General features: G+C 56.7%; 6 protein-coding genes across 6 annotated transcripts; 3 read left to right on the top strand and 3 right to left on the bottom strand.

Annotated features, from left to right (window-relative positions):
* Positions 1–112: 112 nt before the first annotated feature.
* BDZ83DRAFT_572514 (uncharacterized protein) lies at positions 113–1210 on the top strand (the record flags this gene model as incomplete). The annotated part of the gene is made up of 3 exons (XM_060504518.1): positions 113–776; positions 810–1032; positions 1087–1210. 3 exons carry the CDS (start codon positions 113–115, stop codon positions 1208–1210), a joined length of 1011 nt encoding a protein of 336 aa, XP_060367559.1.
* Positions 1211–1417: 207 nt separating this feature from the next.
* BDZ83DRAFT_207088 (uncharacterized protein) lies at positions 1418–2979 on the bottom strand. Its single transcript, XM_060501684.1, has 2 exons — positions 1928–2979; positions 1418–1865 (listed from the first exon to the last, which is right to left on the bottom strand). The coding sequence occupies exons 1-2, from the start codon at positions 2536–2538 to the stop codon at positions 1550–1552; spliced, it is 927 nt and encodes a 308-aa protein (XP_060367558.1). The 5' UTR covers positions 2539–2979; the 3' UTR covers positions 1418–1549.
* A 956-nt stretch (positions 2980–3935) lies between these two features.
* On the top strand, positions 3936–5840 carry BDZ83DRAFT_572421 (P-loop containing nucleoside triphosphate hydrolase protein; the record flags this gene model as incomplete). Its single annotated transcript, XM_060504504.1, has 3 exons — positions 3936–5453; positions 5512–5624; positions 5687–5840. 3 exons carry the CDS (start codon positions 3936–3938, stop codon positions 5838–5840), a joined length of 1785 nt encoding a protein of 594 aa, XP_060367557.1.
* BDZ83DRAFT_612995 (oligosaccharide translocation protein RFT1) lies at positions 5687–7878 on the bottom strand. The gene is made up of 2 exons (XM_060507737.1): positions 6084–7878; positions 5687–5985 (listed from the first exon to the last, which is right to left on the bottom strand). The coding sequence occupies exons 1-2, from the start codon at positions 7748–7750 to the stop codon at positions 5919–5921; spliced, it is 1734 nt and encodes a 577-aa protein (XP_060367556.1). The 5' UTR covers positions 7751–7878; the 3' UTR covers positions 5687–5918.
* A 797-nt stretch (positions 7879–8675) lies between these two features.
* Positions 8676–8991, bottom strand: BDZ83DRAFT_207010 (uncharacterized protein). Its single transcript, XM_060501683.1, has one exon. The coding sequence runs from the start codon at positions 8900–8902 to the stop codon at positions 8717–8719; it is 186 nt and encodes a 61-aa protein (XP_060367555.1). The 5' UTR covers positions 8903–8991; the 3' UTR covers positions 8676–8716.
* Positions 8992–10564: 1573 nt separating this feature from the next.
* Positions 10565–13010, top strand: BDZ83DRAFT_572532 (uncharacterized protein; the record flags this gene model as incomplete). Its single annotated transcript, XM_060504520.1, has 2 exons — positions 10565–10720; positions 10986–13010. The coding sequence occupies 2 exons, from the start codon at positions 10565–10567 to the stop codon at positions 13008–13010; spliced, it is 2181 nt and encodes a 726-aa protein (XP_060367554.1).
* Positions 13011–13059: the final 49 nt, after the last annotated feature.

Below are 13059 nucleotides of genomic sequence, written 5' to 3'. Positions count from 1 at the left end.
GCTTCATAAATTCGATGGGCCGTTCGCTGGTCTTTAATGGGGGAGCAATACGATAGACAAGAAAGATTATTTGGAAGCAATTCAAACATTATCATCCTAATCTCGCCCCAACATGCCTCTATTCCAGCCTCCAGTCACACCCCTTCCCGACGACCTAAACCTCCACGGCCAGACAGCGATAGTAACAGGCGCAACATCAGGCATTGGGCTCGCGCTAACCCGCCAACTCCTCTCCCTCGGCGCATCCCCCGTCATCCTCGCCGTCCGCGACGTACCCAAGGGCGAAGCGATACGACAAACACTCCTCTCCGACCCAACCGTCCTCTCTCGCCACCAGACTCCCGTCGTGGAGGTGATGAAGCTGGACGTAGAAGACTACGCCAGCGTCAAGGCCTTTACGGAAGCATTCAAGGCGAAGTACACGCGCCTTCACATCGCGATGCTCAACGCCGGCGTGCCGGGCTTGCGACGCCGCGTGGCGCCCACGGGCCACGAAGCGACTGTGCAGGTGAATTATCTCTCCAACGTGCTGCTTACGCTCGAGTTGCTCCCCGTGTTGGAGGCTACGGCGCGGGAGACGGGGAGGATTGGGAGGCTTGCGTGGACGGGGAGCCGGATGATTGGGAAGACGAGCCTGGCGGAGAAAGCTCCTGTTCGAGAGGGGGAGTCTGTTCTCGGGCACCTTGACGATGAGGCGAATTTTGTTGGTATGGCGCGGTATGCGGATAGTAAGCTGCTCGGGTTCCTGTTTCTGCAGGAGCTGGCGAGGCATTATGGTGCCGGTGCTGCGACTAGTACTGAAGAAGGAGAACGGCGGCGGCAGCAGCGGGTTATCGTAAACGCATTTTGTCCCGGGATGGTGGATACGAATATGAGCAATGTTCTCCCGCAGCCGTTCCGCCTCATCGCTGATGCCGTGAAGGCTGTGAGGGCGAGGAGGCCGGAGGTGGCTGGGTGGATTGGACTTCATGCTGTTGCTGTCGCGGGCGGGGAGACGCATGGGAAGACGTTGGGGGATAAGGAGATTTGGGAGTGAGTCTTTTTCTTTTAGTGGTTTGCTATGGTTTAACTGACAGTGATGTATAGGCCAGAGGGCTTTGCTGTTTCAGATGAGAGTTGGAGGTTGCAGAGTATGTTGTGGGATGAGACTGTGGATGAGATGGGGAGGGTTACGAGTGTTCCTGAGTGGATGGGCAAGGTTGAGAGTTGAGTATATGGCGGTCGAGCTGGCTGTCATGATGAGTTGTATCATGAGATTGGAGGGGCGTTGTAGAAAAGAGTATGACCGGCCTATAAGATGGCATTGTCTTGGATGGATGATCATAAACTGGAATTTCTTAGACCTTGACGTATTTTATTATCTGGACTTCATATCAGCAGTATCATTCCGAGACTCTGTGGATGTTTCTGGAAAGAAACCTCAGAAACCTCATACTCTCTGACGAAAGTGATAAAATAAGTCTTGCTAGCTTGGTATACAGAAATGATAACGTACACCTCCCGTCCCAATCATCACCCAACACATCCAACAATCACAGCCACTGCGCGGTCATCGCGGATGGACAGGCGGCGGTGCCGGCGGTAACCCGCCCTGAGACTCTGTCATGTAACTATGCGAACCACCATCACTATCCTCCTCTGACGAATCTGACCCGTCTCTTACGCCCGCGAAATGAAGGAAGAGGATCCGGACTAGGAAGCCGGCGCTGACGAGCAGAGGCAAGACCTGCGCCACGTCCGCGACGTTGTTCACGTTGGAGATGTTATTCCAGACGACGGCCAGCTCAACTGCTGCAGTGAGTGTCGCGGCGACGGCGACGTTGCTCAGCGTCTTCATCTCCTTGATTGCCATGATGTGCATTCTCCTAGACAGGAAGCAACATTAGTCACAAACCTCTTTCATCTTTGAGTAAGGGTGGTCACTTACTTGACTCTCCGCTTCTTCCGCCTCTCCCTCCAAAACGGCACTTTCCAGCCGACCTTGAGCAGGAGGACGAGCAAACACACAAACAGAATGATAAAGTACATGATGGCATTAAACGCCACAAACGCCTTATTCCCCAAACTCACCCGGCTGAAGAAGAACCCATACTGCTCCCGAGAACAATCATTCTCCGGCGCAAAAGAACACCAATACCACACGCCCAGCGACGAAATAGCCAGCAACAACGCGAAATTGAGCCCCTTGTACGCCGGGCTCGGCGTCTCCTTGGACCAGCGGAACGGATCCCAGTATCGGTTGAAGCACGTCACCGCCTTCCAGAGGTAGAGCGGGACCAGGGGGATGTAGATGCCCATGGCGAGCAGGAGGACTATGTAGACGTCGGCCGGCTGTACGCTCCCCGCCGCGACGGAGAGCCGTATGACGAGGCCGAGGAAGGCTGCGGCGGAGAAGAGGAGGCCTATGAGGCGTATGTCGGGGAGGTCTGCCATATCGAGGTACTCTATCACGATGGCGCCGAACCATTGAATGTAAAAGGCGACGCGGATGCCCAGTCCGTAGAGGTCGGGCTGGCCCTGCACCTCGCAGCTTGTCATGGCTGGATGTGTAGCTGATGTTGAAGGCGTGGGGTAAGAAAGGGGCAGCAGCAGGGAGGTGGCCCTCTGTCGAGGTATGCCATCCTCCCATACCTTTTATGCTTCTGTCTCTCTCGCCTCTCATCTCCCGCTCTGCATCTTACCGACGTCCTCTTCTACAAGACCGCATTGCCAGCGTAGACATGCAACGTGGGCAGCTATCAAGAAAGGCAGTTACAAGGGTCAACGCCGCAGTCAGCTGTGCGTGACGAAGCACATCGCCAATGGCTGGACCCTGGACGGACTGCCTCTTGCAGTATGATGTGCTCTCCCGCCCCCCTCGTCCCCTTGTCACCCCCGTCCCCCGCGGCGTGGTTGATACTCGACCGTCATGCCCCCATGTGGCACCACGATGAACCCCATTGGGAGGGGAACGGGATGCCGCAGGGTTGAACGACAGATCTGTACGTAGTCTCCTTGCTAGCTGGCTGCAGAAATGCCTCGAAGAAAAGAAGCAGAAGATGCTTAGCTCCCGTTTTTGCAGGGTTGGGCCGTCTTGCTGACGCCAAGGGTGACTTATTGGTTGGTTGTGTTTGGCCGCGATGCCCGCGGCCGGAACCCGACCTTTTTGTGGCCCGCTGGTGTGTACTCCTAGGTGCCGTCTATCAACGTCGTGCTGTTGGGCCTCACTTGCTTCTTCTCCTGGGATGCCCCCGACGCCGTAGGCTACTGTATCCACTTACAAGACTTATTGAGCATAGCTGTATCCGTTGATTTTCTAAACTTTGTCTTGTTCACTTGAACGAGAGACGATGGCAGTGACGAAAGTACCTCATCTCATCCAAATGAGTGCTGTAAGCTGACCAAGCCCAGCCGTCGCTATATGTTCCTTAGCCAGGGGCATCATGCAGCCGTTCGCATTAGCACTTTGCCGCATGTGAAGGAAACGTCTGAAGGAATACTTTGCAGACTGAGAGGCTCAGGCAACAGCGTTCCCGTCTTTGGACGAGGGCGACAGCTGGCATCTGAGGTGGGCGGACGTGAGGGGAAGCTGTCGAGTGAAGCGGACGTGTAAGGCGGGGGGTGGTGGAGCCATCCTGGAGTGTGAAGGGCCGGAGTGGGTCCTGGGCCTCCGATTCTGGAACGGCTTGGGCCAGTGGAGACCATTGGCCGAGATCGGCTTAGCGCAGGGTCCTCCGTTTATCTGATACTCGGCGCCTTATCGCCTTATCGTGTCGCATTGCGGGAGCACCGTTATCAGCCTATCGATAAACAAAATTCTTTTTTTTTTTTTTTCCCTCTTCCCGCCCTTTGAGATTTGCGACCTGACCGAAACCTCCCCAAGAGTCTTTGCTTCTCACGGCAAATTTCCCTACAAATCAATTGTTGCGTCAATCCCCGTTACAACCACCGCAACAATGGCCGCCACGAAGCGCTCCCTCGCCGACACCGAGGCCGAGGGCAGTGTCACCAGCAAGAAGCAGAAGAAGGACCTCGCCGCGGGTGGCGATGTCGACAGCGATGAGGCGGCGGAGCTGAAGAAGCAGAGGAAGAAGGAAAAGAAGGAGAAGAAGGAGCGCAAGAAGGAAAAGAAGGCCAAGGCTGCTGAAGTAGAGGAAGAGGAGGCTCCGGCCGCTGCCACTGAGTCCAAGGAGGAGACCGAGGAGGACAAGGCCGAGAGGAAGAGACTCAAAAAGGAAAAGAAGGACAAGAAGAGGAAAGAGAAGGAGGCCAAGGAGGCCGAGAGCAACGGCACATCCGCAGCTCCCGCCGCCGCCGCTGCCGCCACCGCTTCCACTCCCACCGCCTCCATCCTCGGTGGCTACGAGGAGGTCGCGGCGCTCAAGGCCCTGCCCCAATCGGACCTCGACGCCTTCCTGGCCGCCGAGAACATCACCGTCACCGACCCGATAACAAGCAACGCCGCCCTCCGCTCCATCCTCGAGTTCGCCCACCTCCCCAAGACCGACCTCGTCAAGAAGAACCCGTTTTCCGCCTACAAGAAGCCCACGCCGATCCAGTCTGCCTCGTGGCCCTACACCCTCTCCCGCCGGGACGTCATCGGCGTCGCCGAGACGGGCTCCGGAAAGACCATGGCGTTCGCCCTGCCGCTCGTCGAGGGCATCTCCAAGATTAAGAAGCGCGGCATCAAGGCCGTCGTCGTCTCCCCGACCCGCGAGCTGGCCATGCAGACCCAGGAGCAGATGGAGCACGTGTCCAGCCTGCTCGGCCTCAAGAGCATCTGCATCTACGGCGGCGCCTCCAAGGACGAGCAGCGCAACCTCCTGAACCGCGGCGCCGACGTCATCGTCGCCACGCCCGGTCGCCTCAAGGATTTCATGCAGGACGGCACCATCTCCCTCAGCCAGGTGAAATTCGCCGTCCTCGACGAGGCCGACCGCATGCTGGACAAGGGGTTCGAGGAGGACATCAAGCTCATCCTCGGCGACATGCCGCCGCGCGAGCAGCGCCAGACGGTCATGTTCACCGCCACCTGGCCCGCGTCGGTCCGCAAGCTCGCCGAGTCCTTCATGGTCGACCCCGTCAAGATCACCATCGGCTCGAGCGGTAAGGAGACGGCCAACGGCGCTGTCGAGCTGCAGGCCAACACACGCATCACGCAGCGCGTCGAGGTCGTCGACCCGCGCGCCAAGGAGCAGAGGCTGCTGCAGATCCTGAAGCAGTGGCAGACGGGCGCCAAGAAGGACGATCGTATCCTGGTGTTCTGTCTGTACAAGAAGGAGGCCACGCGTGTCGAGACCTTTTTGCAGCAGCGCGGCATCCGCGTCGGTGGTATCCACGGCGACCTGCGCCAGGAGCAGCGCACGAGGAGTTTGGAGGCTTTCAAGGCTGGTACCACGCCCGTGCTGGTCGCTACTGATGTGGCTGCCCGTGGCTTGGATATCCCCGAGGTCAAGCTGGTTGTCAACGTGACTGTGAGTCTCTTGTGTTTTTGAACGTCGCTATCGACCACTCAAACTAACTCTTTTGCAGTTCCCCTTGACGATTGAGGATTACGTTCACAGAATTGGACGTACCGGCCGTGCTGGCAAGACTGGCGAGGCGATTACCCTGTTCACCGAGCACGACAAGGCGCACTCTGGATCGTGAGTCCCCCTGCGTCCTGAAAACCTTAGTTTGGACATGGTTTACTAACAAAATTGACTAGTTTGATCAACATCCTCAAGGGTGCCAAGCAAGAGGTCCCCGATGATCTCTTCAAGTTCGGCACCACTGTCAAGAAGAAGGCTCACAGCACCTACGGCGCCTTTTTCAAGGACGTCGACATGACGAAGAAGGCGACCAAGATTACGTTTGACTGATTTGTTACTATTTTTATCTTTTTTGGCTTCTCGGGAGGATTTTCTACGTATTCGATTTCCACCCCGAGGTATTTACGTCTATGCTGCTTTCGGCTTGCGTGCCGAGTTGTAACATTGCAGGAGAAACCTGCGCTCGGCAAAGAGTCTGAGGTCATGTTAGATGGAGGGAAAAGCACACACACACACACACTAGGTCACAGCGGCGCGAACCTCATGGGCCTCATGGGGCGGGGAAAAGCTTACATCAAAAGTACGACGGGAACGGCGGCTAGGCCGATGGCGATGAGGTCCTTGAACGGGGAAGTAGACACGCCCGCCGAGGCAACACCGGCAAACCTCCTGATGAGGTGTGGCGCCGATAGACAGACGATAGAGGTGACGGCGTTAGGCCGCAGCGAAAAGAGTTCAAACGGCGTTTCCAACCCTGCAAAGTACGATTTGGTGAAGGCGAGACTCCACACGATGCGGCACAGCATGTTGATGCAGTTTGCGTAGACGAGGCCCTGGGCGCCGAGGTCCATGACGCGCATGAAGAAGAAGGCCGCCGAGCCAAAGGCGACGGAGAAGGCGCCCATCCAGGCAGACTGGCGGTGGACCTGGGCCTCCGAGGCGACGGAGGCGACAAATGACTCGGATACGCCGTTGAGTGCGAGGAGGGGTAGGTAGTAGCAGTAGACGGCCAGGACGTCGCCTGCGCCCTCTGAGGCCCAACGTTGGCCCGCGACCAGGGAGAGGAGCGGGGGCGCGGCGACAGGGCCGATGCTCACGATGATGGAGGAGAGGAGGATGTAGAATTTGAGGAGGGTGTGAAGATGCTGGCTTGCCGTGGTTGTTGCTGCTGTGTCCTTGGCGGACGGTAGCGATTTGGTCTTTACCTCACGGGAGGAGAGCAGACGGCTGAAGTAGCTGCGGCTACTCTCCTCGATGGGCTGAAGGACGAGACGGGCCAGGAGACCTCCGTAGTTGCTGGCCAACGCGTAGACGCCCTGCGATTTGGGGGTGGATAGAACCGAGACGAGAAAGGTATCGCCTTGTGTGAGGACGTGCTTGACGAGGCTCTGGGCTGTCATGCTGGAGGCTAGACTGACAGTGGGACGGTAAAAGTAGGAGGCGAGGTAGTCCTCTCCTCCGCCACTATCTGTGGAAGCGAGGCTTTTTGGGAGGAGAGAGAAGCCATCTGCAAGGGCGAGGCGGGATGCGGACGAGAGATAGACTACCAACAGAGCTGCGCCGTAGGAGAGCTGACCGACGGCGAAGGGGAGCACGCCGAACTCGACGCCGGCCCTGGAAGCCCAAAAGGCGGTGGCAAAAGTAACGGTGCATCGGAGGAAGGTCGCGATGGACTCCGCGGTGGCACGGGTGCCGAAGCGTAAGCGAGTCTGCATAAGAACGAAGCAGGGCTCCGAGAGGAGTTCGAGGATAGCGGCCAGGGCGTAGAGGCGGAGGGCGAGGAGGAAGTTTGGCGTCTGGGCAGTGGACGAGTCGACAGAGGATAGGTATAACCAACCGAGGCCGATGGTGACAAAAAAGCCTAGGAGGACGGCGAGGTAGCCCAGGTTTATGACGGCCTGGCTTTCTCGACCTATGCGAACTTTTGGATCATCATCCTTTTTGCTGTTGGAAGATTGACGTGCGGCATTGCCTTGGGTTTCCTGGCGCTGGACGGCAACGCGCAGGGATTCTCGGGCGAAGAAGAGCACCGAAAGGTAGTAGACCTCTAGTTGTGTAGAAACGCCGAGAAGGCGGGCCGTCAGGAAGCGGAGAAGAAGCTGGTTTGCAATAAAGGTGACTGCGCGGGAGCCGATTTGGAGGATGATGAGGAGGGAGGCGCCGCGGACGACAGTTTTGCTAGCGTCCGTTTGAGTGTGTACCGGGGGAGATATGGACGCAGGTTCTTTGGAGGATGCCATTGTTCCGTCATCCGGTGATTGAGTGGGTTGAGGTAGAGAATGGCCGTTCCGAAAGGTTGACCCCGTGGGTATATCGGGAGTTGACCTCGAACGGGGAAGCGGTGCGGTGCGGTGCGGTGCGGTGCGGTAGACGGGAGGTTGAGGCAACGGTGGTTTTTGGGACTCGGCGTTCCTGAATTGACGTCTATGGTGAGCCGAAAGTGGTGTGCGGGTGGGGTCGGTGTGCCGGGCCGGTGGGGGGCCCGCAGCGGCGTCAGGCACGCTGCCGGACCACCTCAGGCAGGCACCTCGCAGGCTACAGTGGAGATACTTCAAGTTCCAGTGCAGGTACCCGGGACGGGCAGGCGAATCGCCAGCCTGGGAACCGACCCCGGAAGTAGTGATGGGAAGACAATGGATCACGATGCATTTTACCCATGGTCATCTTATCATTCTCTTCATGTCGAATTCAATAGCACGATGCTTATGTGTGGTCTATTATAGACTCGTTTGTGGGTTTACTAATTACAGAGTAGATCGGAGTTATTATCTCGTCCTCGTGTGCGTATTATAGCCATCCCAGTTGATAGACCAGTCATGGGCCTGCCAAGGATTTGAAGTAAATCTACCTTGAGGCAGGTGTTGAAGGGACATTTTGCTACAATTAGTAGCGAAAGTTCAAAATCGAAAAACTTTTGGTAGATCCCTCCATAGTTATGTCGAAAAAGTTTGAGAATGCGATGTTTGCTTGTTGTGATATAACGCGGTCTCGCGTCAGTTTACACGTCTCGACTCAGGAATGGAGGTTCTTTGCGGGGGCATCCCGATTCGAGCAAATGCCGATCAACTTCTTATACGGCGCCCACACAAGGACAGCCCTTTTCAGATCGTCCCGGCAAAAGTAAGCAGTGCCATCCACCTGCTAGCTAGCCTACAAAGTACCCACGTACCTTAGTGATTATCTGCTCGAGTCGTTGTGAATGACGGTTAGGAAGGTATTGTGGTGGCTGGTGGTGTGTTGATGCGCTGGCCGTCAAGATGCGGCCGGTTTCTTTGGTCACAGGACCTGAGATGACTGGCTAATTTACCACCTGCAGTGCTTCTAATTCCCAGCTTGCTTGCAAGCAGAGGGTGAGGTCTGTCGTCATCGTGGCAGGGCCAGACATGTTTCATTCGCTGCGAGTGAATGTCTCTGTGACGGCTGGCCTGAAAATCTCCCCTCACCTAGGTATGGTGCCAAGGTAAGGTAAGGTAAGGCAAGGTGAGGTAAGGTACCAGGTAATTGGAGGGAAGGGAGGGAAAGTCTCGAGAAACAGAATACGTACCGAGAGTACCTGAGGTGGCACGTGCCTGGGTAAGGTGCCTCGTGCGGGTGGGGCAGTCGTCTAGGTACCTCCGTACCTATTTTGCAGGCTGGTCCTTAGGTGAAGTGTTCCTGGATTGGCGGGTACCAAGTGGAGCACTGAGGATGCGCTACCGCAGATTGGGCCAGATTGGGCAAGCACGGCAAGGAGTGCGACTTGCAAAGGTTGCACCTGTGGTTTTTGGCTTGACGCGAACGTTTCTTGTCCGTCTTTTTTTGGGCAAAGGAAAGGTACACGCAAATGCCATTAGATTGCATACGATCTCTCGAAGAAACTATCTCTGGTCCAGGTACCTCACCTTTCCCATTCTCCTTCTTTGGTTCTTTGACCCATCTCTTCTTTTTCCGATCCAGACCCGGCACCGCATCCTTGACCTTCTCTCATCCCCTCCACTCCCCTCCAAATTCCAACCCTTCTACTGTGTATTCGTCCCAACTCCCATCCGACCTGAAATGACCATCCCTACGCCGTCATCTTGTCTCTCCCTTTTTTGGTCTCTACTCAGTATTCGTCGGCTACGTCTTTGATCGAGCCAGACTTACGGATAGATGCCTTTCATCGTCCTAATAGCGACCTACTTACTACGACGCACCTACGAACCCAACCCTCCATCGTCATCCTCTTGACGATTTTTTTCCTTCCAATTTTTTATATGAGCCCAATCTCGGCTCGGACCACATGCTCTCAAAAGAAACTGCAGTCGGACCCCGCTGGTCTGGGTTATCCCCTGTCATCTTGCGCTGCTGCAGACAGTTCACTGCGACCAGGGCCTGTCTTCCCCAGTAAAGAGGCACCAAGATACCACAGACACCCTTGTCGCCCCCGTCAGCAAGCTCAAAGAACCGGTCCAAGTCGCGCCTAGGCGTCCAGTCCATCGCGATAACAATCACACCTTGGGAAATACAGTCCCCTCCTCGCTGCAGGTGGCCTCCGAGAGCCCAATCGCGTCACCGGCCGCCAACTCAACGGCCATAATAATACTCCGTACCTATGTACGAATCGCACAACACAGAGTGCCAACAATACGCACCCACACACACAGTCACAACTCCAACATAAACCCGCCTTCCCTGGCTGGCACAACTCACAAAACAGAGAGACCCCCTCCCACAGTCGTCTCTCGTGGATAGTCCCTTTACGGATAACCTCGTTCTCCCCGCTCTCGCTGAGCTCTCTGCCTGACTAGCTCGACCCAGACCGGCACCCCGAAGCCCCGATCCCAACGTCCGTGCCTTCGCCTCTGGGCCCTCAGCATGCTGTCCGCCGTGGCGACGACTCTGCCGCAATAACGATGGCAGAACTCGGGACCCGTACACCACCGGATCCAGATGCAGACTCAGAACAAGACGACGCAGCAGACCTTGACCTGAACAACACGGCCTACCAATACACGGCAGACACCCACTTCAACGACGACTACACCGACACCGTCCGCAACACCGATGACGCCCGTCCTCGCGACGCCGATCCCATGGCAGACTTCGTCCAAACTTCCGCTCCCCGCCCGGACGAGGGGTCCAGAATGCGATGCTGCTGCGGTCGCAACGATTGTGCTTATTTGAAGCATAGCTGCTCTGTGCTCGAAACTGTCGAAAAGGATGTCCATACCGCCGCCAAGTTGGGCAAGGTGCGTCCTCGTTCTTCTTTTTCTAGCTTTTCCCTTCCCTCCCTTACCCGTCGAAACATTCCAGTCGTGCCGCTCCCCAAGCCCGTGCCAATCTCTCGAGACATTCCAACACCTCATTTCCCGTGATTAACTTCAAGATGGGGAGTCCCGGCACCGTTCCAGCCCGCAAACTCTGCATTCGCTACCAAACCTGCGAATCGTCCCAAATGCACCGTCGTCTTCTCCCGCTGCACGTGTCGCCATGTCGCTGACCTTCCCTCTCCAGGCCCTACTTGCTCGTCATGAGGCGTACATGGCCGATGCCGAACGAGATCGCATGTCCCTTACGAGTCGCATAGAGCAGTTGGAAAACGAAAAGGTGGAATTACAGGCCGAGAACGCGAGGACCGTCGAAGAGAACCGTACACTACTAGATCAGCTCGAAATGCTCAACAACACGGTTCAGGATTCTGACATCCGCATTCAGACCCTCGAGGCTACCCTGCTGTCGTCTCACCAAGCAGTGCGGCGTCTCGAGGGCGCGGCGGCTCGTGCTGCGGAGATGGAGAGGCATATTGCACTTCTCGAACAGGAGCAGTTGCGGTTGCAAAACACCTTAATCACGACCGAATCCGAGGCCCGCTCCGCCATGCAACGATGGAGAAAGGCTGAGAGGGGCATCTCTGACCTTCAGGAACAGTTGGAGCGTATGGAAAAGGAGGCCAAGGAAGAGCGTGAACGCCATGCCGAGGTTTTGGGCCGTGTGGAGCGCCAGCGTGAGATGGAAAAGGAACTGAACCTTGCCGCCGGACGCCTTAAGGGAGCTGCCGCCACCAAGTCGCTCACCAACGGGAAACCCGCCACCAACGTGGTATCTCACTTTGTCCGAGACTTGCTGCAGGACAATGCTAATCTGCAGCTGGGCATGGCCGAGTTACGGGAAATGCTTCTCAACTCGAACGACGAAATCCAGGCCATGCGGGACCAGCTCATGTGTCACCAACCCATCGGGGAGGAAGACGCCAGCGCTACGTCGACTTTGCGTGCTGAAATCGGGCCGGAATTGGGCGAGATGACACAGCACAATATTTCCCAACAAGTGCATATTCACCACCATTACCATGTCGCCGAAAAGAACAAGAAGAAAAAGCGCCACAGCCTGAACCCAGCGATCTTCTCCCCCGCCAGCGTCTCGCGATCGTCAACCCCTCCACCGGCCGTGTGGCGACCCGGCCCCTCACCAGTGACCCCCAGGGCCTCACATTCTCACACGGGATCAACGTCAACAGTTTCGATGCCGCCCTCAAATCGGTGGTCCGTCTTCTCGGAGCAACCCTCTGAATTCGCACCGTCGTCCGTCCCGAGTTCGCCTCAGTCAAATCCTCGTCTTTCCATGTTCGACCGCCCAATGCTGGAGACGGACATACCCATGTCTCCGACGACCAGCCTGGACCCTACGTCGCCTACATGGAAAGTCTCCCATCATAAGCGCCCTTCCGAGGCATCAATTCGAAGCTTCTCTGTACCTCCAAAGTTCCTAAACTTGGGTTCGCCAGCGTCACCAGCTGCCCCGACAGTACATGTCTCTCAACCTATTTCATCTACGATTGAGGAAGAGAGAGAGGATCACAGCGGTGAGGAAGTGCCTAGGTTGCTCACTTCCCACGAGGACCACGGAGAGACGGAAACCGAAACCGAGACAGAAGTCTCATTCTCCAAGGATGAAGAGCTACCGCGGAGAGGTCTGCACCGTGCCGTCTCCCACGAGTCAATCATGTCGTTGTCGGGAGGATTGGACATCCACACACTCAAAGTACGACCGAGTCAATTGACCCTTCGTCCTCTGGGTGGGGCCGATGCTGTGTTTACTGGAGTTACGGCACGGTCAACAATATCGAGAGGAAGCGATCGACGGAGTGACGCCTTGCTTCGCGATAGTCTGGCAGGGCGACCGGTGTCGAGGATGGTTTCCACTCCGGTTCGAAGTGCTTCGCCAGCAAGCACCCATTCTCAAGGTTCGCAGAACTCTGGAGGAATAGGCCGATGGGTCAGCTGGAGGCCTTGGACTGGCGCAGCAGCAGGCAGAGCCACAACACCCACGCAGGCGCCGCCCACACCGACACCAACGCAACGCAGCGGGAAAGAGAAGCAGAAGGAAAAGGAATTCCTCAGACCGCCGGGCATCAATCAAGCCGGTGCTATTCCAGGTTTCCAAGAATACCTGGCGGCCCATCAGCGTCGCGGTCCTCCGAGCAAAGTGTCGCCTGACCAGGTGGATGTTGATGCACTGCGAGAGGTGTTGGAAGAGTGAGGCTGCGTGGCTCAGTGTGAGCATGGTCTACTGCATTTCATGGATACGG

Source organism: Colletotrichum acutatum (assembly GCF_030867785.1).
Source record: "Colletotrichum acutatum strain CBS 112980 chromosome Unknown BDZ83scaffold_24, whole genome shotgun sequence".
NCBI lineage: Eukaryota > Fungi > Ascomycota > Sordariomycetes > Glomerellales > Glomerellaceae > Colletotrichum > Colletotrichum acutatum.
This window is presented reverse-complemented; position numbering and strand designations above follow the sequence as displayed.